This window comes from Fusarium solani (genome assembly GCF_023522795.1).
Source record: "Fusarium solani strain SB1 chromosome Unknown bctg00000016, whole genome shotgun sequence".
Lineage (NCBI taxonomy): Eukaryota > Fungi > Ascomycota > Sordariomycetes > Hypocreales > Nectriaceae > Fusarium > Fusarium solani.
Genome location: NW_027072142.1, coordinates 1,086,894 through 1,110,732, shown reverse-complemented (window position 1 = coordinate 1,110,732; position 23,839 = coordinate 1,086,894). Strand labels below are relative to the sequence as shown.

Below are 23,839 nucleotides of genomic sequence, written 5' to 3'. Positions count from 1 at the left end.
GGCTCTAAGCGAGATGCGCGGGGTGAGCCCGTCTGCCCTACGACGACCTGATCCTGACAGGGTGTGCAGGGCAATCGACACGCTTTCAGCCACTCATTGCTGCAACCTTCCGTGTCACCTCAAACTGAGGCAAGATACCTCCGCACCACGGCCAATGTTCACAATCCGGTCTCCCTTGCTGCCGAGTCGATAGTTCCTCCCTTACACTGCCCCACCACGATTTCTTGTGCATTTTCCTTCGAGACAATTGCGTCTTGCCCTCTTTCAGACCCGGTAAGTGACCCGCCCAGTTGAATAGAAGCATTCTTAGCTTTCGGGTTGCTGACCTCTCACATTCGTCTGTTGATCAAGCGCCACCGAAGGTCTAATCCACATGTGTCCCCCCCACGGCTTGATCAGCTACCTGCAATTGGGCACCTATCTGGCGTGTGCTCATCATATCCGCCCTGCTTGTAAGCCTCGACCCCTACGATGGAGCTGTTGTGGCTGCAGCCGGTCAAACAAGCCGTCAATGAGGCATTCGAGGAGGGTTCCCATCAAAACCAAAAACGGCAGTGGATCGGCGCAGTTGTCTCTTTGCTCGGAGTGGAGATAACGTAGGTCATCCCATCATGGTCCATGGTCCCTGTGCTTTAGAAGCTGGCCCAAGGGCACTTGAGCGATGTCCGAGAAGTACCACGCACGAACCAGAAAAAGTGGTATTGGGTGCCAATACCAGTGATTATTGGTACAGTAGCTCGCCGTGCTAGGATTTACACCGGAATGCTCTGTGCCGCGAATAGGTTTCCGCCACAGAACATCAACAGCAACACGATCTCATGCCCCCAGCCGGTTTCTCGTCCATTTGATCAATTGCTTGCTAGAAAGGGAGATCATTCGCGCGATGTACACAGCAGTGGAGGACGCGTCGAGCTGGCGATCGGTTTGAAGGAGTTGATCCAAGATGTAGTCGTACGAACAAAGAGGTCTGGAGCATTTAGCGTACTCTCCGGCTCCCATAGGCAAATGCCCTCTTCGTATTTATCCCCTGCCCTCTCTCTCTCTCTCTTATTTTTCTCTATTATTACCTATTATAATATTATATATTATTATATATAACTGGTTAAATATATTATCCTATGCGGGGAATATAGTGGTTAAGTAAGTCTTTGAGTTTGTCTCCACTTGACCACTAGATCGAAGACGGCCATAGCATTGGTCATCTCTCGCCCACATATGAGCTTACTGTGCTTGCGGCCTAGCCAGTCTGCATAGTCGTCCCTACCCTTGAAGTCTCGGCCGGCAGCCTCCTGGACTTGCGACCATACATCTGCTTCCGTCACGGCGGCCAACGCCATAGGGATCACGGCATGCTTCCACCGACATGATGCTCCTTTGGTCTCGTAACCGTCCCGACAGAGCTCCTGCGATACATGACAGTAGAAGCAGCTCAAGAAACGTGCCTGCGGATCCTTCTTGTAGTTGACCAGACCCTGAAAGTCCATGCAGCTAGAGAAGGATAGATCCTTCTCTGTCGTAGTACCACAGGTACCCCACTGGTGCCCAGCTTCCTTGACGCCGTCGAACATCCAGCAAATGCGGCAGCCCATCTTACCAAGCTCCTCTATCTCCCCTAGGGCGGCCTCGAATCTTTCTAGAGCGAGGGCATCGCGCCTCCCACGGGCATGTGATGCTACGATACCCTGCGAGGGTAGCTCACTCTTCCACAATAGCTCATCGCGACGGCAGTTATCGCATCGGACGGCATCGAGATCTTTGCAGTCCCGTAGGTCATCGTCCAAGCATTGGCCCAGGAGGCGGCGGCGGCAACCTTGTGTCCGGATCAGCCTGTGTACCTCACGCGTGCTCAAGTCTAGGCAGCTGTCGCGGAAGTGGTCCTCAACCGGCCAGTCCTTCTCCTCGACGACTATCTCTGCGGTGACAGGCTCCCCGGCTCGCCCGCCCCGCCCCGCCTCCTGAGCGTAGTCGATGATGCTGAATGGGGCCTCGAGGTGGACATACTTGGGCATTGTAGAGTAGAGGGAGCTCTACCCACTTCTCTACCCTACCCAGGTAGAGGAGTGGTCTCCTCTACCCTACCCGGGTAGAGTGGGTAGAGTGGTGGGTAGAGTAGTGGGTAGAGTGCCGGTAGTGGGTAGATTGGTGGGTAGACCATAAGGTAGGTAGGGAAGGTAGATGCTGTATATATGCTCAATTCTTCGAAATATGCCACTTTATATTATACATCCCAATCCTCCTCCTCGAAATCAATATTCATCTCATCATCCATCTCCACAACCTCTACCATCATCGCTAGCAGCTCCTCCGAAGAGATGAGCTTCCTCGCAAACCAGTTGCCCATGCACTCTAACCTCTGCAGGTTCTCTGGCGATAACCTAAGCCTATCCCAGCTCTGTGTACGGCGTGCGCCCGAGAATTGTTGTTCTGGTTCAGCGGATGAGGGTGCGATTGAGAGGATATTGATGGCCATACGGTGGAGACGAGGATAGCGCCGGCGCTGCTCTGGAACTAACCACCACTGAAGAGGAGTTATCTTTAGAGCATCAAGATCGATAGTTTTATCTTCAATAAACGCCATAAACGTATCTTCATCCTCTTGCGAAGTAGGTTGAACTCTTAGACGACGTTTCAGCCGGTCTAATTCATTCTCTACCCTCTTCTTCGAGGATGGATGAGACGTATCGATATCAGCAGCAGCAGCAGGGAGTGATTCATGAGGGAGATGCGCGTATTCCTTCTGCCAGATCGAATAAGCAGCATCAATAGTCTTCTGATGCCACTCTTCAGGCCAGTTCTGAAAAAGATAATGCTTCCGCTTCGAGGGATCGAGAAGCATCGCGGCGGCGTATACTGGCGTTGACTCAACGAGGGCATAGTATTTATCAAGGATAAACCAGCCCATCTCAATAGAATGAACCATGCGGAGGTCCTTCTCTGGGCCTGATTTATATAACGCCTATAAAACATCAGCTTTAAGCATTGTTTTGATGAAATAGGATAAACCTTCTGATCCTCAAAGAAGGTGAGGATAGCATCCATCAGGGTAAGGCTCTGGGATAATGAAGCCTCACTGCCTTCAACCCATAGCGTACCACTAGCAAATACAGAGAGAAACCTCTCCGTACGCTTAAGTGTATCCCACTCAACACCATTGAGTCGAAAGTTATCGCATTCAGGGTGTTTATCAATGAAGTCCTTAATCTCTCGCTCCTTGCGTGTCGTACGCTTGATGAGATGATACCATGAGGACCATCGAGTGTCGTTATCAATCCCTAATGTAATGCCGACAGCCTCTATCCATCGGTCATGATGGATAGAGCTGTTTCGAAGCCATACAGCTAGGTTATGAAGCTTCTGGAGCGCAGTAGTAGCACCCCAGCCTTCGAAACCTTTATGCTTCGCTTTAACTTTACCCCCTCTTCTCTGGGCTTGTTCATGAGCTCTTATTGAGGCCGGATTATCCTCAACAACCGGTACATCAAGATAGGCGGAGAATAGCTCGTAAGGGTCGGTGTCTTCCGTCTCTTCAATAGCCGCAAGAGCAGCTTTGAGTGCTTCTTTTGAGGTGGCAAGGAGAAAGGCTTGAAGGGCAAGGTTAAGAATATGATCAAGGCAGCGGATGCGGTGCGTAGTTGGATCATAATCAATCTGTTCGATATAAGTGAATGCCCATCTAAAAGCTAGTGTATACAAACCCCAAATTCAAGTTTTAGAGACCGAGAGAGCTCTATGAGTAGAGTATCATTTGAAGTGGCGTTATCTCCAGTGTGATAGCCGAGTTTAGTTGTTATCCCGAATGATTTAAGGGTGCGGAGGATGATAGCTGCCTGGATCTCTCCAGAGTGGCTAAAGAGCACCTGTGGGAGTGCTAGCATCCCGTGTTTGAACTGGTAATCCTGGGAGATCCACCTAACACAGATGCAGAGGTATGCCTTTCGAGCTGGAGATGTCCACATATCTGTTGATATATGGATATCCCCAATAGCTTCCTGGATGTTGTTCTGGAGTATTTGACGATATCTCTCGTAGTTGAGAACCAGGGCACGAGTGAATGTTCTTCTGCTAAACTGTGCAAGATCCGAGATCTCTGGATTAGCAGAGAGGAGGAGATCATGGAGTTCTGGCCACTCAATAGCACTGAGAGGAAGCCTCCTTCTGGCACAGAGTGCTAGCAACGCCTGGAGATGTCGCGGCCGATCATAAGCCTCTCGGAGGACCAGTTCTCTCGAAGCCTCATCCTTTTGAAACAAAAAAGAATTCATGACCTGCTGGCCAGGCACTAATTTAGGCTTGGAAGAGGTTTGCCGGTCTTCCATATCCAGCCATCTCTTCCCCAGAGATGGGTGATTGAGACGAAGATGATCCCGGGCTCCCGATGTGTATATTGTACTCCAACTCTTCTTCTTATTATCCCAACAGGCGATGCAGTAATGTAGGCGTTTATTTGAGGACTTCCCCCTTCGATCAGATCTCTCTTTTGGCCTGAATTCGGGCTCCGAACCTCTGGCATATCGAAAGAAGGTCCAGATTGAAAGTTTCTGGGTGGGAATCGAGGCAATACTCGGAGGAGCACTGGAAGCAACACTGGGCGCCGGCAAGGGGAGGTTCGGCGTGGAGGGCGTTGTAGGGACGGTAAAGGATAATGAATCCTGTGAGAAAGACATGGTTAGAGATGTATATAATAAAGATTGGTATAAAACAATATCTTCGTGTGGATGCCAGTAGTAAGAGGTGTCACATTCACTAGCAGGGTGCAAAGGAAGTCATAGGAAGCTCTTGATTTCTATCTAAGGACTGTAACAGGGTCGGTCTTTTATATATGAGTTCAATGACCTCCAGGGCCTCTGTGTTACAGAACTTGCTTTTTGGGAGACACAGTTGATACCAACCTCTGACTGGAAGTCCGGACCTCCGGGCAGCCGGTTTGATCAATCGTATGACCCTCGTGACAAGAGGCAGGGAAGGGGATAAAACTAGACGACTCCTCAAGGACTTCAGCATCCACAATCTTACAATCTTATCAAATGATAAGATCTAATTGACCAATCAGGAGTGGGTAGAGTGGGTAGCTCTACCCACTTCTACTCTACTCTACCTGGGTAGAGTAGAGGAGATACCTCCTCTACCCTACCGGGTAGAGTGGGTAGAGCTCCCTCTACAATGCCCAAGTATGGAGGTGGATGACATGGACGATGCCTGCAACATCAATGCCCGTGCCCAGAGCCGCGGTGGCCACGATATAGGGGTTTCGCCGTTGACCCATGCCCGGAAGCCCTGCTCGCGCTGGGCTATAAAGTGCGCATCACTATTGTCGCGTTGAGCGTGATAGTAATGGCAGCCAAGCTGCCGGGCAAGCGCCTTGCATTTCGCGTGGCTGGTGCAGTATATGACCCCCTTCTCCCCTGGTGATAGACGCGGGAGCCGGGCATCTACTAGCTTCTTCACCTCCATGACGCCCCGTCCGTTACGGACACGAAGGATAGAGTACCGCACATTCAGCCGGTGACTCGAAGCCCGTATATAGAGTGGAGCCTGGACCTGCATAGCTTCTTCGAAGTCGCGTTGACGGAGCGGCGGCAGGGTCCCAGTGAGGAATACGAAGGGACACCCCAAGCTCCGCAGGAGAACGAGGCACCGGAGCTTTGCATGGTAGGTTTCAGCGGCAGTGAATGTCAGATGGCACTCGTCAATGACCACTCGGTCTAGCCTTCCGTTGACGCTCAGATTAGCGGCCCACTGTAGGAAGTCATCGGTGATAGCCGCCTCGGGCCAGGACTTGCAGTCTAGGCCGGAGTCGACGCAGCGTGTGACGAGCTGCCTCTTCAACTCGGCGAACGGAGCCACCACGATGGTTACGCCTGCACCTGCTAGCATGGCCGGGACCATGAAGACCAAGCTCTTCCCGCCACCCGTTGGCAGCACGGCAACCAGCGGGCTTTGCTTCGCCGCGGCCAGCCTGACGGCCTCTTCTTGCTGGGGTGACCGGAACTGGGCGGCGTCATCACGCAAGACAGCTCGGAGTGCCCGCAGGATCATGTCATCATCATCATCCTTCTTCTTGCCCTCCGCTGCTGTCACGCCTGCCCTCAGCTTTTCGAGCGAGGCGATCTTGGCCCCCAAAGTCCGAGGCGGTCGAGCTGCTCAATCATCGTTCACTTTGGCGAAGAGGATAGCTGATTAGGAAGAGGATTGCTGCTCGATATTGGGCTGTTTAGGAAGGAGGGCTCTCTCTCTCTCTGACTTACCTCCTCGAGAGAGAAAGGGGGAGGGCATAGGTAGGGATCCCTTGCTCCCTTGTGGGGTCTACCTAACTGCCGCGATGGCTCCTATGCCTACTCTGGACTTGAACAGAGTGATGATTGGCTGGATTGGTCTTACTAGGGAAAACGGGCCCCACTCCCAAATGATCCCTGATAATTTAGGAAATGAGATGGATTTTGGGAATGGGCCCCGTTCCTGAGGCGGTAGCATACAAGGATGGTTAGGGATAGGTGATTGGCGCAGAAGCGGGAATGGGGCGCGTTCCCGACTTGAATACTTGGTAGGATATGATATGCCTGGAATGATGTGTTTTGATGCATACCATAATGGGCCATTTTACTACTCGAAATGTCATCGACTTTGCCCCCCTCGGTTTCTCGACGACCTTGCCCCCCGAGTATTTTTAGCGCCGTTTTGATTTGTATGTGTTTTTCGACGACTCTGCACCCTAGGTCGTTGATGCATTGTTGTTGAGTAGGTTGCGAATTTCATCTTCACCTGCGATTATCTTTAATGACGAGCTATAGGCCTGGGAACGCTGGACTGTACCTGTCTTCATGCCAAAGAGGTCACCTAAGGCAGACATGTGCTCATCTAAGCAAAAGAGCATGTGATGGATCACGACACCTGATACCCTCGTCGAAGCAGTCGCCGCATAAATCGAAATTCTGACACTGTTTGCAGGAGTAACGGCAACGGTTTACGATGCTTAGTGTACAGGCATCGCACCAAGCAGATTCGCGATCGAACGGAACAATGCCAGCTGTAAAGGCATTATCGTGGAGAAAACTGCCGTTTTGCTTTGCGTGCTGCGCTAGGAGCTTGATGACCTGGAGGTTACCAGCGCGCCGCGCCCACCATATCAGATTCCGGCCGACACCACCTTGTTTCTCGTTGATTGTGACGTCATCGATAAGAAGCTCCACCACTTCAAGGTGGCCATTCGCTACCGCAGTAAACAACGGCGTCGAACCGTAGCAGTCCCTGGTGCGAGGGTTTACCTGCCCGTCCGAAAGCAGAGTTTGTACCACTTGATGTTGTCCATACCTGGAAGCCAAGAAGAGCGCTGTGCGGCCAAAATGGTCCGTTTTGTTGGCATCAACGCCAACCTGTCGTAATAGTAGCTTGATCACATTAAGGTGGCCACTGGCTGACGCTGCAATTAGTGGCGTCCATCCACCATTCTCCGCGACTGTCATATCAGCCCCTTGTTCGAGAAGCAGCTTGACCACCTCGATGTGGCCGTAGCTTGAGGCTGAATTCAGTGGCGTCCATCCATCGTTGTTCGCGACTGCCATGTCGGCCCCTTGTTCGAGAAGCAGCTTGACCACCTCGATGTGGCCGCTATTCGATGCCGAGTTTAAGGGCGTCCATCCATTCTTGCTCGCGACTGCCATGTCGGCCCTTTGTTCGAGAAGCAGCTTGACCACCTCGATGTGGCCGTTGCCTGACGCCGCATTCAGTGGCGTCCATCCATCGTTGTTCGGGACCGTCATGTCGGCCCCATTCTCAAGAAGCAACTTGACTACCTCGATGTGGCCGCTATTGGATGCTGCAATCAGTGGTGTCCATCCATCGTTGTTCGCGACTGCCATGTCGGCCCCTTGTTCGAGGAGCAGCTTGACCACCTCGATGTGGCCGTAGCTTGAGGCTGAATTCAGTGGCGTCCATCCATCGTCGTTCGCGACTGCCATGTCGGCCCCATATTCGAGAAGCAGCTTGACTACCTCGATATGGCCGCTGTCCGACGCTGAATTCAGTGGCGTCCATCCATCGTCGTTCTCGACTGCCATGTCGGCCCCATATTCGAGAAGCAGCTTGACCACCTCGATGTGGCCGCTGTCTGACGCTGCATTCAGTGGCGTCCATCCATCGTTGTTCGCGACTGCCATGTCGGCCCCTTGTTCGAGAAGCAGCTTGACCACCTCGATGTGGCTGTTGCCTGACGCCGCATTCAGTGGCGTCCATCCATCCTTGTTCACGACTGCCATGTCGGCCCCTTGTTCGAGAAGCAGCTTGACCACCTCGATGTGGCCCTTGCTTGAGGCTGAATTCAGTGGCGTCCATCCATCGTTGTTCGCGACTGCCATGTCGGCCCCATATTCGAGAAGCAGCTTGACCACCTCGATGTGGCCGCTATTCGATGCCGAGTTTAAGGGCGTCCATCCATTCTTGCTCGCGACTGCCATGTCGGCCCCTTGCTCGAGAAGCAGCTTGACCACCTCGATGTGGCCGCTATTCGATGCCGAGTTTAAGGGCGTCCATCCATTCTTGCTCGCGACTGCCATGTCGGCCCTTTGTTCGAGAAGCAGCTTGACCACCCCGATGTGGCCGTTGCCTGACGCCGCATTCAGTGGCGTCCATCCATCGTTGTTCGCGACTGCCATGTCGGCCCCTTGTTCGAGAAGCAGCTTGACCACCTCGATGTGGCCCTTGCTTGAGGCTGAATTCAGTGGCGTCCATCCATCGTTGTTAGCGACTGCCATGTCGGCCCCATATTCGAGAAGCAGCTTGACCACCTCGATATGGCCGCTGTCTGACGCCGCATTCAGTGGCGTCCATCCATCGTTGTTCGCGACTGCCATGTCGGCCCCTTGTTCGAGAAGCAGCTTGACCACCTCGATGTGGCCCTTGCTTGAGGCTGAATTCAGTGGCGTCCATCCATCGTCGTTCTCGACTGCCATGTCGGCCCCATATTCGAGAAGCAGCTTGACCACCTCGATGTGGCCGCTATTAGATGCTGCAATCAGCGGTGTTAATTCATCATTATTTGCGACCGTCATGTCGGCCCCATTCTCAAGAAGCAACTTGACCACCTCGACGTGGCCGTTGCTTGACGCCGCAACCAGGAGTATAAATCCATCGTTATTCGCAACCGTCATGTCGGCCCCTTTCTCAAGAAGCAACTTAACTACCTCGACGTGGCCGTTCCATGATGCTGCAACCAGCGGCGTCCATCCATCCTTGTTCGTGACCGTGATGTCGGCGCCCTTCTCGAGTAGTACGTCAATAACGTCAGCGCACCCGTTGGCGCAGGCAATGCCAAGAGCCGACCTTCCCAGACTGCTGGTCTCATTCACGTTTTGTTCAGTGATGAGGGAAATCGCCACGTCCGTCAAGTGCAGCTTTACTGCGTAGTACAGGGGGCCAGGTGGGATGATCTCGGGCTCTTTGTCCTGTCGTTCTGCATCCTCTGACTCGATTAATGTCCTCCAGGAATCCCAGGCAGGGTTACTCCTGCTCAGAAATTCCATAGAGAGCCTTACTATTTCCGTGTCGTTGCGCAGGCCCGAGTTGACATGTTGATACCACGTCGTTGCCGCATAGCTTCGAAAGGACATGCCAAGACGAGGTTGAGAATCATGGGGAACGTCTACCCACACCTGGCGCAAGCTGACATACTGAAGGCAAGCCTTGGCAAGCAAGGTGTTTTGGAGCTGCTCGTAAGAAATTCGAAGGTGATCGTTCTGTCGAATCCAGCCTGGCGTAGGGAGCTGGCAAAGAAGGTATTGTCGGACGGAAAAGTGCGGTAAATGTACCGTCCGTCTGCTCGGAGAAGGATTGATGAGGTCATTCCTGACCTCCAAGAGAGGGCCGCAAAGGCCAATGATTTCGCTGTCGACGTAATCGTCGTCTACATCATCAGGAAGATCTTCCAATGGCAGGTCTTCGGATTCAACAATGAGAGCGGCTTCGGTGATCTCGCAGACAGTCAGGGGTCGTAGTGCGAATGCCGCCCAGCGCAGGAGGGCGAAGGCTCGGTGCCTCTCCCGTTCTCTGAACCGGGTGATTCTGACCCAGTTATGGTCGTAGAGATGGTCAAGCCCAGTCGGAGTGTCTTCGATGGCGTGCTGAAGTTGTTTCTTGTTCATCCCTCTCCTGAAGAGATTCCTCTTGCATTTTAAGCCAGAGAAACTGGCCTTGGCATCGATCGGTCATAGCTTCGGAGAGAGTCGACCGGACATCGTCGTTCTTGTTGGGGAGTTTCCTGTTGACGATGTCCCGGGAGTAGGCGGCAGTGTCGGATCGGACGTCGTCGGGCATTATCTTGTACTCGGTAAAGCTCTCGCGCGCGTCGTGTATGAGGGTGTGTCGGATCTCGGGCTCGTCTCGACTGACGAGAAGGACTCGAGTATCCGTCCCGGCCACCGCATCTGTAACATCGTGGAGAAATTTCGCGACCGAGGTGCTGCTGTTGTCTAAATAGGTACATTCGTCTAGACCGTCGGCAACGAATGTGCAGCTAGGAATGACGTGGAGGAGCTGCGTGAAGAGCGTGATGATAGTTGCGCGCGTTGCGACGGGATCCGAGTCAGATTCCCATCTCTGGCGGACGTGCTCGAATGCACCCTCATGGCGCGACACGATTTGGGAGATCCATGACCGTAGCGCCAAGTAGGGGTCTTCGCGGCTCTCGAGGTCGGACGTAAAGAAGAAATGCGCGACGGGCGTGTCGAGGTTGGACGAGAGGTGGTCGACGACGTGGGCGCAGAGGATCGTCTTCCCGAACCCCGCAGGCCCGTTGACCCACAGCAGCTTTGGTCCTGTGGAGAACTCTTTTGCGACCCAGTGCAGGAATGCAGGCCGGTCGAGGATCCAGTCACAGGTGCCGATGAGCCTCTTCTGGAGGGACTCGTGGTAGCGTTCGTTTGGGGAGCAACGACGGAGCCAGGAGTGGAGTTCCCGTCGCGTCTCAGCTCCGCGGCGTTAGCTCGGGGCTAGAAAGACTGGGTGGAGCACCTTACCTTTAATCTCACCCTCGATCCGAGACAGAATCCGCCGTATCTCGACAGGCCAAGCGTGATCCGGGGTAGTCCCTGCTCTTGGTTAGATGGCAGCCTCGTGTCAATATTGAGATCCATACCCAGTGCGAGCGTGTCGGGGTGCCCTGTGTCCGGTTTGTGTGCCCGCCGCGTACTCTCCCCTGTATTCGGGGGCACCAGGTTATGTAGTTCCTGCACCAGCTTTTCGAACAGCTCGACCTGCTCCGTGCGACCTCCCTTGCCCCAGAGCGCCCAGGTCATCTTCCGTCTCCTCGACTCGGACGTCACAGCGTAAGGGGGTTTCAGCCGGTGCAAGCCCGACGAGTCGTCATCGCCTAGCCCCGCGGTCCGAGTCCGGCGTGGAGGCGCGTTGCTCGCATCGCAAATGGCCTTGATGATGATATGTAACACATCCGTCACTACCGTAGACGTGTCTTTGTCGTCGAGGGCAGAGTGATGATCGGGCAGCAGCTTGCCTTGCTCGATCCCCACACCTGGGCCCCATCGTTCAAAACGGGCCTTGGCAACCTTGAACCGAGTGTCTAAAACGTGCGAGTCAGTTCCGAATGTCTGGTAGGATTGTACCTTGTCGACGGCTTCCAGGCAGGAGGTGAAGAGCCCGGCGAGCCCGGCGACCCCAACAACGAGGCCGATAGTCTCCACGGCCATGGCGATGTGTCGTTGACCTGACAGGTTTGAGGTGATGAGGGGATGGTCACGTTATATCCCACACTCAGCCACCCAAGCGGGAGGCTGTTTGTTAGGCATACAGAGCCTGTCGGTGTGGCCATGCCGGCTGGTATTTTGCGCTTCTACCAGGCTGTGGCAGCCTCGTTTTATTTATGCTGTCCACCGCCGTCACGGCCCAACCCGCCCGTAAACGACATCCGCCTGCTCGCCTTCGGCGGTGGCACTAGCACGGGAGGCCGCATCACCGTCATGCTCGGTTGCCTACGCATGTCCGCCGACGATTGCATCGCCGTCTACTGTACTCCGTAATATGGAGCATCCTCTTTCAAGTGAAAGGGGAATACAGGGGTGCTGGACCAATCAAGACGGGTAAAAAGTCCACTTTCACCGAAAGTGGGAGACCCAATAAGGGTGTAGTAGTAGGTTGCTACAGTGTGTAGTGGTATTTTTACTGTGCGGTTGGCACTGCGTATGTACCCCCTCCACGACCACCTTCCCCTTTCAACCCCCTACCCCTTGCGCTCCCGCGCCCCTGCCGGGAGCTAGACACACGGGTCCTCCCGCCCACCCCCTACTGCCACTCCAACCTGTGACGGTCAAGCTTCCCAACGTAGTAAACCGTAACCTGATTTGGTTTATGTTGGCAGTTGCAACGGGGCGTGGCGCACTGAGCGTAGGGTGGCGAATCACGTCTGATAATATCAAGAAGTATTCTTGAGTAATCAAGTTGTATTAAAAGCTAGAGAGCTATCTAGATAGGGAAGTGAGAATGAGCGAAGCTATATATACTATTCTGATTTGCTTGGTCGACCATGGTCGAACGCGCTCTCGTTTGACCTGTTCGACCACACACCACTTCCACCGGGATCTGTTTGTTCCATTCCGAGCTCCGACGTCTTCCGTTCGTATCCTGGTTGATCTTCCTACTCGTAACACAACCCTCCCTAGCGCCAGAGGTTAAGGTTACTTCACCTACCCTCACTTTACACAGAAAACCTTTAGGGCCTCTAAACCCAACTTGCCCACCCTAGCAACCCTCCCAACTACAGCCTCGCCTGCAACTTCCCGGGTTCCCGGGTCAAACCAAAACCCCGGGTTTGGGTTAGGGTTACGGGTAAACCGCTACTCAACCGTCTCTATCAGACCAGCCTTCCCCGCTTGTCTCGCCTACCAGCAAACCGGTACAAGCAGCAAGTCCAAGAAAGCAACCAAACGCTCAACCGTCACCTAGGCCCTGGGAACCCCCTACAAAGGCGCCAGGACAAAACAAAAACTGAGCAGGCAGCAAACCGTGCCAAGCAAAAACTTAACCGGAAACCAGGAACCAGGAACCAGAAACGGCAACCGGAAAACAAGCACTACGAACCACGAACCAGAAACAGTAACCAGAAACGGTGACAGTAACCACTCGGTTACCTTAAAAAGCCCAACCCTCCACACCCTTCTCAACCTGACTCCCACCCTCTGCCCCCTCCACCCTTCCTTCCAACTCGCCTCCACAACTTACCTAGCCGTAACACCTCTCCCTTTCGTCACAGCACTACTAGCTTGGAGAGCCAAAGGAAAGTAAGAAAGCTAAACGCCCTCAAAGGAAACAGGTAAAGAGAAAGACCCAACGAGGCGACACAGACGTAGGAGCAGAAAACGTCCGCAGCTGGCCAGCCGACTAAACCAGCCAGTAACGGAAGAAACCAACAGGGAGAGCCAGAAAGCAGAGCCAGCGGAGAAGGAGAGAAAGAAAGGGTGAGAGGGAGCAACCCGGCAGCTGTGAGCAGATAAAGCAGATAAACGAGCAGACGGCCACCCAGATGAGATTTCCACTCACCCTACGAAAAGAGTCCAAAACAGACGTCTTTCCAACTCTCTCCCTCTCTCTCCCTGATCTGCCACCCAGCCCCGAAGCCAAGTAAAGGCGCCGAGAGGATGATCACCATGGTCGCTCTCACCTGCCCCTGCAAACCTGCATCCGTTCGATGCCTACCGCCGATTCCCGCGTTTTCTTACTTCACTTCCTCTCAGAACCTCCCGGCACCCACAAGTCTTTCACACCTCCAACCCCTCTCGCTCATCCACTTGGATTCTGCAGTATCGGCACCTTCCTTCCAATTCATTCATTCATTCATCGCCATCAAATCGAACAAATCGTCGTCGGAGCCATCGTCATCATCGTCATCGGATAGATTGATTGTTCGTCGTCTGTTGTCGGAGCCGGTCGTTGGTCATTGGTCGTTGCCTGTCGTTGCCTGTCGTCGCCCCAATTCAGCGCTGCGTACTTTGAAAGTGGAGAAATTGCCGCCCCTAAAATCTGGGGGGCCGCTCCAGCTTTATCTCCCGCCAAACCCCTATTCTCTTACCCTTGGCTCCCCAGCCCCCGCTGCCGTCGCCAAATCCACCAGCACCCCGGGTCTCGCCTGCTGGCTGCGCTTACCACGACCGGCCATTTTGTCGCCAAATCATTAATTAATTATTATTAATTCAATTCAATTCAATTCAATTCAATTCAATTCAATTTTTTTTTGTACACCATCATCATCATCATCGTTGATAATTGACGATGGAATTCGGCTATCGCATCGCATCTCATGTTCACCTCTTCTTTGTTACCAGAACATGGCATGTCGGTGGGGAAATTGTTGACTCCAGCTCTGGCTGCCGCCCGCATAATGATTCCGTTTCAAACCAAACCAAACCAAACCCCCCCTTTTCCTACCAGCGGAATTATTCAAGGCGCAGGGGTAAGGCAGCCTTCAGCGCAATAATGCTTTGCCATGGAGCTTTAGCATGCTTGTACCCTACATTCTTAAGTATGATCTACTACTGCCTTATACTCTCTACCAACAATCGCACCCAATACATAGCAGCCCTATCCTTCCCTCCCATATACCGTTTGGTATGCCCTTCTACACATGATACCATTGACCGCCACGCCGCACTTGAGTACATCGGCCCATCAGACGACCGGTCTGGCCTCCTCCCTCCCTCGTCATCGATCCATTCAATGCTCACCATGTTAAGGCAACTCTGCACTTCCATCACCCACTCCGTCCTTTCCGCCCTCTCCGACACCGCCGACCATGACGAGAAGGCATCATCGAGCACTAGAACTTTGCCGTAGTGCACCATCGCCTGCACTCGCCCCCCGAGGTCGACATCCATCGGCATAGGGTTCTTGTGAAATCGCCCGCTACTAATAAAATCCCTCTCGCCCGACACCGCCGATCGGACAAGCACCGCCAACCACCACACCAGCGGGTTGTTCCGAGCCGTCGACCTCTGTTTGCTCAACCCTTTGAACAGCAGCTGCTGAATGGGCGCCCACACGTACTCGAACCCTCCCTTTTCCCCCTCCGCGCGATCTCCCCAAGGTCCACCTCCCACACCTCCTGCTCAACATCCAAGATGTCATCCCTCTGGTCCTCGTTCAGCTCCAGGCCCATCTCCTCCAGCGTGCCTTCGTCGAGGGAGTGAGCGATGAACCCCACCAGGCTCGTCCACACAGCCTGAAACCGCCGTCGCGTATCCAGGTCATATACTGCTGCCAGGCTCTCAAATACTCCCGGGTCTTCTCCCCCGTCCGCGCAGTTTAGTGCTGCGCGCGCGGCCCGTGGCCATCGCTCTGTCATGGCCTCTATCCCATCCAGCCCGTTCCAGAAACCCGACTGGATTGTCATGCGCCTCCGCCGGTCACTTGCAAACCTGCGCTGCCGCTCCCTCGCGCTCTCGTTACCCATAGTGAACTGCACAACCTTGCGGTTCGGGGCTAGCGTTGCATCTGGCGCAGGACTCGTCGCTGATAGGTATCCTACCCAGTTCTTCTTGATCTTCTCCCAGATGACGTCTTCATTCGTGCCGGGATAAAGAAAGTTAATCTCCCGGAGCCATCTTTCACAGCCGGCGTGGTCTGTCTGAGTCAACGATGGTATAGCATGTGGCATCTCGTTCTGTTCGGTTGGTAGGTCTGGCCGGGTGGATTGCGCCAGCGCCATCCTGTAGAGCTCTGTATCCGCCATGACAATGACAATAATGGCTGGATGTTGTTTCTGTAGGTGGCCGTGATATAATAAATAAATAATAATAATATTTTGATGCTGCCGCAGCTAGCTAGCTGAGTGTGTGTGTGGATATGTGGATATGGCTATGGTGATCTTGCCGACTGTAGTAAAAAGAGCACAAGTTGTTAAACCCCGCTTCCCTAATTATCCGTTGCTGCCGTGGGGCTTTGTGGTCCTATATCACGTGATGCTAAACTTCATTATATACGTTTCCTCCTTACTGCTATAATCTCTCGATGAGGTCCATTCCCTTCGATTCTCGGTTTAGTTACCTATCTTTAATGATAATTGCCGAAACCCTACCTACCCACTCTTCCTTATTACTCTTAAAGATATACCGTATATGACGGGTGTCACGACCTGACAAACGCACATCACGTGCAAGACAGGCCCCCACAAATTCCTCACCAATCAAGCCATGATCACTCTCAACACCAAAGCGATCACGGTGATCACCTCTCTGATCACCATAATCACTCACACGATCACCCTAATCAAGCCCTAGGACATAGTAATCAAGCACAATATCCCTAGTATATAGAACACACTCATTTGCGCTTTCATATATAGTAGCTACCTCAGCTATCAATACAACTTGGTTACACTCAACACCCTTAGCACATTACCAGACGTGATGTCAGACAACTGGCTCCACAGGGATCACTGACGGCATCAGTCAATTGATGAGAATTATCTAAAGAACAAAAGAAATTGAACAGCCATGTGTTCGGGCAGAGCTATTTAAGCTCATGTCGTTAGGATTGGAATCCTTGATGCGGCAAGTTGGATGTGAAACCGGATACACAACCCCAAAGTACGGGCCGCGTTTCATATCCAGTCGCACGAACCTAGTGGTGGTATGCGACACGTGACTTACAACCTATTCAAGACAACGCCAGCATCCCCTCTGCCAACATAAACCCAGTACGACCGGTTTATCCCTTGGGAATCCCACGATCGTCACAACGGGGGGACAATAAATGATGATGTGATGCGTTGTGGACGGACGGACGGACTACTCGACAGTCAAACCCGGGGGTGAAATCACGCACGGATACTTACCCCCCGGGTTCGAAGGTGGGAGCAGTATAGAGGGTTTAGTAGCCTGGAGGGTTCTAAGGTCAAAGGGCTCAAAATAGGTATAATCCCACCCCACCTGCACCCCAAATGGAGACGGCTAACCCGCCCTCAACAATCATGATCGATATACATCGATCCACCCAAATCCTCTCCTTGCTCCTGGAAACTCAATCCAACGATAAACCTTTCGGGATACTTCATGAGCCACAAGAGATCCCCCCTTGCCACTTGTGCAATCCCTCGTCCCCTCGTAACCGATAATCGCTGTTTCGTAGACAGTCTCGCTTACCCTGCACCTCAATCCACCCTAGCTCTCGCAGCATTAGGTTCCCTTCAGGGGGATTTTGCCGCATACCACGAGAGGTTTAACCATAGTGAAGCACGAGCGGTCTGCTCATGCAACCGACGCAAAACACCGGACCATATCTTCTACTGTAGAAAGGTACCGCCACGGCATCGAGCGAGGCTCGCTCCCGCGCCGAACACGGCAGTGAATTTAGCATAGGAAAAGACTTTGACAAGTTCGTCAAGCTGGCCAAGACAAGCGCCTTATTTGATAGGATCTGCCCTCGCTACTAGACGGGGCCGACCCGAGATGCAGTTGCGTCCACTCCCTCCTTTATTCTCTCTCTCTTCTTTTATTACCCCTCTCTATTACATAGGCTCGGTCAGATAGGAAGCCGCAACGCTCCCAGTCTGGCTGCGGCCATCCTCAACCACAGCCCTCCACCATGACTATGCTAGTCATGAGCTGCCCCGCGGCTACTCTTTACTAGCCGCGCCTGGACCACCCGCTGACGGGTAACAGGCTCGATATAGAGCGCCATTTGTGCCGATGATATGCTGGATAGGGGACGCTGTATGGTTAGATCATAGGTAGACTCCCGTAGCTCAGCACGTCCTGTGCTCCCTTAGGAGACTTCTGGGGCCTCACGCATCCCCGACGAAAAATATAGCAACAAACTAGAGCTCCCTGCCTTGGTGTCGTGCTTCTTGATGCCCCTGGCAGTCCTTGATCATCATCATGAATTAATTACTCACTAGATTTCATCCCATACCATTATTTCCTAGTACGCTCTCATCGTTGGACCGTCGCACCCAGCGTTAAAGCTTCCCCTCAGCGCGTACATGCAGCTACGTAGAAGCCTACGGTCCGCGCACGACTTAGGGGGACTACGATGATGGTGATGCGAAAGAACCAACGACCAGAAGGTCCAATCGTATTTGTGCTCATTAGAGAGGCAGAGCCGGCATCTCCCTTTTACAACGATGCCAAAACTTACATATGTATTCGGTCCATTGATCATTCGCAATCTTGAAAAGACCCCTGCTCGCACCACTGTTGAGAAATCAGCGAGACTTACCCCTGCGACCAGCCCCCCCCCCAAGACCACCGAGCTTAAAGTCTAGCCACCCCCCCAATTTTAAAATCCTGGATTTTATTTTTATTTTCATTTTTATCCTTTTTTTTTTTTTTTTTTTTTTTTTTTAAGTCTTCTCACGAAAGTAAAAATGCGCTAGAAACAATCACGATGAGACTTGACGATACAACAAATCAAGCGCTTCAAACTGCGCTAAAGAAGTAGGTTTATCGACTCAACATCAACTTTACTAATCTAACTCTCTCTCCAGGGCCGAATCCGGACTTTATTCAGACCTCAACATTACCTGTGGCGATAAACAGTATCCAGTCCACAAGGCCATCATCTGCCCAAGGTCTTCTTTCTTCAGAAGCGCCTGCGAAAACCATTTCCGAGTAGGTCTCGATATGTTCGCGCTCGTGTTGCCATTGATTGACTGATAACTCTCAATTCATCACATTTGTAGGAAAGCCAATCAAACATTATCAATCTTCCGGAAGATGACCCGGAAGCAGTTGATTCTATGATCCATTACATATACAATGGCTATTATCCAAGAATAGATCCAGGAACCCAGGGTATACCGAAAGACAGATTGACTCTCGCTGGCTGGAACCTAGAGACCTTTGGCAAGATATTCACCTGTCAAGTATCTGCGAGCCTGGCTAACGTGTCGTGTACAGGAGAATTCACCGGCGGGCTTCAGGTCAAGTTTCTTGTCCTGCATGCAAAAGTATACGCTCTTGCCGAGAAGTACGAGGTGTCAGGACTGAAGGAGATGGCGCAACGCTGTTTCCAAATTGTTTCCAACTGCGGGGGTTGTTGTAGCGAGGAATTTGCACAGGCTTGTGAGTTTGTATACACGACAACAATCGATTCGGATAGGGGGTTGCGCGATGTCGTTGTTCAGGCTCTACATGAAAATCCTCGGGCCATCGATGAAGAGCATATTCAGAGAGCGATGCGTTTGCAGCCGCGTCTGCCGTACGATCTTGTGTTATATGGCCGTGGAAAGGAGGCGAAGAGGGAGAAAGCTAGACGCTCTAGACCATCGTGGATGAATGGGCCACAGGCTAGTTAAAAGGCTCTCCAGAATCTCCGAGTCTGTTGGCAGACTCCTCTTAGGTAGGATGCATCGTTTAGCATTCCTGCAATTTCGATTATAATACCACTCATTTTGTTTCCTGACCAGAACCCAACCCTCCCACGATCCACCGTCGAATTATAGTACCATCGACAGGGTCCGATTTGGACCTTCATGGCTAAATTATATGCTCTCGCCAAGAAATAAACCCGCTTCAGGAGGATAAGTCGCAAAAAAAAAAAAAAAAAAAAAAAAACGCAACCTACCACACACAACGTTCTCTTCGGGTGTTGCTATTTGCAATAAATCCAATATGTCGGTTGCCTACCCATCACAGACTCATCTTCGTAGATGTGCTGTCATGTTTTGAAAGTGCACCAAGGAAGATATACCCAAATGTATATGATTTATCTTACAAGGGGAGAATATTCAGGATACGGGTATTCCGATCCTAGTAGTAGCCTAGTACAGGGTTTCCAGCTCACCGAACAAATCTGTGTCACCATCGCTCTCCACATCAGTGCCGGTGTCGGTCTCATCGCTTTCATACACCTCAGACTCTGTATCTATCCCGTCGGTGTCCTCGGGCTCGATAAGCCACTCGGGGGGTCCCCTTTGGGATAAGAATTGCCTCATCAATGATCGTGACTGTGGCATCAACTCTCCCGCCTCTTTCTTGGCCTCGAGGTGGCTAGGGATATCGAAGCGGCTCCCTTTACGGCGGAGCTGATGCTTCACCCGTTGCAATTGTTGGATAAGCTGCCGAGAAAGGCCAGGAATTGATCGAAAGGCTTTAATTGACTCCATGACATTATGCTGAGTCGGTAACATGATTGTAGGGTCACTCGACAGAGTATCGGGGCCATCTCTCGAGACGACCGAGGCAGGTATAGGAACATGGAATGCACCCATGTCTCCATATCGTCCATCCTCGCCACCTCGAAGCCTCCATGGTACAACATGCTCCAACCTCCCACGGCTCCCCCAGGTAGGGCCAGACAGCAGGGCAACACGCCGCAGTGCCCGTCGGCAGTGACGCTCAGTAGCCTGCTGATCAACCTCATGGCGAGGCTGGTCAGGCTGGATGGTGAAGTGTAGCCAATTCTGATGGACCGTCTTCTCAAGATCCTGAAACTCCCTCGTTGTCAAGACCCTTGGACTCTCTTCAGAAGGCGTACACCTGAAGTATGGACTATCTTGGGAGGCAGATCCCAGGCGGATATGGCGGTTACTCTTAGGTGGTGCGAAGTAAGGGGCCCAGTACTGCATTTGGAAAAAGGGCGGCTTTCCATGACACCAAGTACCGCGGGTATTATTCGTTCCCACTTCCTTGTTCTGATCGCTGTTAAAGGTGACCATAATATAACTGCCGAGTGTGCGCCTCAGGTGAGCGTCGAATGATCCTGCCGATTCGCTGATGGTCTCCCAAAAGGCCTTGAACGTCCTATAGACTTGGAGGAAATAGACGCGTTTCCATGTTGGTGGGTTGGAACGGCCCAGGAGAAGTTCAAAAACAAAATCAAACCACGTGTCCTTTGGCGGCCGATACTTTCTTGTTTTTACCCAACAGGGTATCTCGCTCGGCATCTGTTCACCTTGATGGATATCGCCAGACGACGACGATGCTGCTGCTGCGGTATATACGGCCCATGCTTCCATATAAATCTCCAAGATCGTCTGAGCTGTAACAATCCGGCTTCTCTCAGCAGCTGCATCTCTCCGGGCCTGTTCCAGCTGAGCCAGGGCAGGGAGCACACCACGTCCCAGGTTTCCTCGCACCCGCTCCCAGTACGATTGTATCTTGGCAAGAAGTTGTTGGTTGTAGGCGCGAGCAATCTCCTCTGCAGAGAGTCGAACGATGCGCAGAGCGAGCTGCCTGTCCTCATCCTCCCGGCCTCCGTCGAACGCCTGCCGAGCATCTCGAACCCACTCTTGGAGATAGAACTCAACCGTCAGTTGGGTAGTTGTAAGTTCCTGAATATTGGCTTGCGAGGCCAGCGGAGCCTGGAATGGGCTCCTCGGGATGTAGATATGGATCAATGTTGTGAGAGCAATGTATCCGCGCCGCCAGTCGATTCGGTCGCGAGGAATCCACAACATTCCGGATTTATCAATGGATTCCTCAAGCCCAAGGCCTCGTCGCTCCTTCACAGAGCCTCGCTGCCCCCGCACCCTCCACTCTGAGAGCTTATCATGGTTCACCTCCCGCTCGCTGCTGAAGGCTAGCAGCAGGAATCGACAGAAGAGTTGAGCGGTATAATAGGAGAGTATCTGTCGAATGGATGACTTTGCGGAGCCGGCAGAGGAGGAAGCCAATGGTGCCTCCTGAAAAAGATGGTCGAGGGGGAGGACGAAGCGAGCAGCTTGCGTGAATATCAGGCCGTTGATATCACTAGTCGGCACGACCCAGAACGGATAATGGTCATCGTCATCTTCTCCAGACCCATGGCGGAGTGGAATTGGCCAGGACACTGGCCCGACATGGGGGCTTCGATCAGGATCGAAGAAGCCTCGGTTGAGCATCGTCAGGATGGTGTCGAGGCGGAACGTACCCTCCTTCCGAGCCCCATAGTTTGCCAGGGCTTTGGGATCCGAGAGGGCTTCAACATCGTCTGCACCGCCCGAGAAACATGAATGATCAGACCAGTCGGCGCACTCGCGATTTGCCGAAACGCGCTCGTGGTTCACGTATGTCGTGGACGCGTCAAAGCCCCCAACGCTTGCGATCGCCACTGACAAAAAGGAGAAAACACTATCGCACGCAAGATGGACCGTCTGCACTAGAAGAAGCAACAGCATCTACCTCCATTCCCACGCAAAAAACATTCCCATTTGACTATGAAGGGGAGCCTCGGCCTGAAGGACAGTTCTTTAGGAGGCAATTGCGACTTAGGTCTTCAAGGCCACAACCAAAATGGTTGAATTCGATTTGTAAGCGGTGTTCGAAAAAAATCTCAGAATAGAACTATGATAAAGAGAATGATGATGTGAGAAATCCTAAAGCACGTGGTTAAACGCGTCGGTAGCGCGTAGAGTGGCGATCGAAAAAGGAAGGAGGATCTTGACGGGGATGGAGGCTTGGAAATAAGCCGGAGATAGATATGCATGTGAGAGTAAACAGGGAGTATGTGACAATTCGGGGTAACGTACATGATAAGCATGCGCCGCATCCAAGTATGCGCCGCACTTTTCCCTCCTACACCAAACTTTCCAGTTAATCAATCGATTTCTACACCACGAATAATGTCAGACCCAAATACCGAAGCTAGAACCCTTCTTGCCCTTCAAGCCCTTCAAAATAACCTAAAACTAAGCATCCGACGCGCCGCAGGAATCTATAAGATTGACGAGCGGCGGTTACGTCGTCGCAGACAAGGGATTCAATCGCGACGTGATTGGATCCCTAAGTCACGCCGACTATCTGATCTAGAGGAACAGATTATAGTGCAGTTTATTCTCGACCTAGATTCGCGAGGATTTCCTCCCCGATTGCGTGCTGTTGAAGAAATGGCTAACCGACTGCTCGCCGACCGCGACGCGTCACCTGTCGGCAAGCGCTGGGCTCATAACTTCGTTACGCGACACAAAGAGCTTAAGACTCGTTTCTTTCGTAAATACGACTACCAGAGAGCTAAGTGCGAAGATCCAACCGTTATTCGCAAGTGGTTTCAGCTCGTAGCGAACACAATCGCGAAGTACGGCATTCGATCAGATGATATTTGGAACTTTGATGAGACTGGCTTTCTTATGGGCATGATTGCAAGCGGAATGGTCGTTACAGGTGCAGAAAGGCGTGGAAGACCGAAATCAGTGCAGCCTGGAAGCCGGGAATGGATTACGGTGATTCAGGCGATCAATGCGGAAGGCCAAGCGATCCAGCCATTCATCATCGGTGCGGGCCAATATCACCTCGCCAACTGGTACCAAGAGAGCAACCTCCCGGGCGACTGGGCTATTGCGACGACCCAAAATGGCTGGACCGATAATGAGATCGGTCTCGAGTGGCTTAAGCACTTCGACCGGTGTACAGCCAAGCGATCAAATAGTCGCTATCGTCTTCTAATCCTCGATGGCCACGAAAGTCACCACTCTGTCGCCTTTGAGAGGTATTGCGAGGAAAACAAGATCATCACGCTTTGTATGCCGCCTCATTCGTCTCATCTGCTTCAGCCTCTCGATGTCGGGTGCTTTAGCCTGCTTAAGAAGGCTTATGGCCGAGAAATAGAGCATCTGATCAGATGCTCTATAACCCACGTTTCGAAGACCGAGTTCTTTCCGGCCTTTTATACCGCTCATCAGGCCACTATGACAGAAAGAAATATCAGATCAGCCTTTAGAGGAGCCGGGCTTGTTCCTCTTGACCCAGAAAGTGTGGTCTCGAAGCTTGATGTGCAGCTACGGACTCCAACGCCTGCCGAGGAGGTGGTTAGCCCTATGAACCCTTGGGTCTCAAAGACCCCAAAGACCGTGCTTGAGGCCCAATCTCAGTCTGAATACCTCAATAGACGAATCAGGCGGCATCAAAGTAGCTCCCCAGAGTCAATTCTA

At 52.4% G+C, this 23,839-nt stretch overlaps 6 protein-coding genes across 6 annotated transcripts; 2 read left to right on the top strand and 4 right to left on the bottom strand.

Moving 5' to 3' along the window:
* Positions 1 to 1,136: 1,136 nt before the first annotated feature.
* Positions 1,137 to 4,664, bottom strand: MRS44_018693 (uncharacterized protein; the record flags this gene model as incomplete). Its single annotated transcript, XM_065616161.1, has 4 exons — positions 1,137 to 2,000; positions 2,225 to 2,956; positions 3,004 to 3,648; positions 3,696 to 4,664. 4 exons carry the CDS (start codon positions 4,662 to 4,664, stop codon positions 1,137 to 1,139), a joined length of 3,210 nt encoding a protein of 1,069 aa, XP_065472233.1.
* A 463-nt stretch (positions 4,665 to 5,127) lies between these two features.
* On the bottom strand, positions 5,128 to 11,693 carry MRS44_018692 (uncharacterized protein; the record flags this gene model as incomplete). The annotated part of the gene is made up of 5 exons (XM_065616160.1): positions 5,128 to 6,137; positions 6,811 to 6,935; positions 6,991 to 10,152; positions 10,220 to 10,884; positions 11,019 to 11,693. 5 exons carry the CDS (start codon positions 11,691 to 11,693, stop codon positions 5,128 to 5,130), a joined length of 5,637 nt encoding a protein of 1,878 aa, XP_065472232.1.
* A 3,208-nt stretch (positions 11,694 to 14,901) lies between these two features.
* On the bottom strand, positions 14,902 to 15,700 carry MRS44_018691 (uncharacterized protein; the record flags this gene model as incomplete). The annotated part of the gene is made up of 2 exons (XM_065616159.1): positions 14,902 to 14,987; positions 15,040 to 15,700. The coding sequence occupies 2 exons, from the start codon at positions 15,698 to 15,700 to the stop codon at positions 14,902 to 14,904; spliced, it is 747 nt and encodes a 248-aa protein (XP_065472231.1).
* A 2,678-nt stretch (positions 15,701 to 18,378) lies between these two features.
* On the top strand, positions 18,379 to 19,288 carry MRS44_018690 (uncharacterized protein; the record flags this gene model as incomplete). The annotated part of the gene is made up of 3 exons (XM_065616158.1): positions 18,379 to 18,428; positions 18,479 to 18,602; positions 18,674 to 19,288. The coding sequence occupies 3 exons, from the start codon at positions 18,379 to 18,381 to the stop codon at positions 19,286 to 19,288; spliced, it is 789 nt and encodes a 262-aa protein (XP_065472230.1).
* A 465-nt stretch (positions 19,289 to 19,753) lies between these two features.
* On the bottom strand, positions 19,754 to 22,090 carry MRS44_018689 (uncharacterized protein; the record flags this gene model as incomplete). The annotated part of the gene is made up of 1 exon (XM_065616157.1): positions 19,754 to 22,090. The coding sequence occupies one exon, from the start codon at positions 22,088 to 22,090 to the stop codon at positions 19,754 to 19,756; it is 2,337 nt and encodes a 778-aa protein (XP_065472229.1).
* Positions 22,091 to 22,534: 444 nt separating this feature from the next.
* MRS44_018688 (uncharacterized protein) lies at positions 22,535 to 23,820 on the top strand (the record flags this gene model as incomplete). The annotated part of the gene is made up of 2 exons (XM_065616156.1): positions 22,535 to 23,716; positions 23,797 to 23,820. 2 exons carry the CDS (start codon positions 22,535 to 22,537, stop codon positions 23,818 to 23,820), a joined length of 1,206 nt encoding a protein of 401 aa, XP_065472228.1.
* Between the last annotated feature and the right edge of the window lie 19 nt (positions 23,821 to 23,839).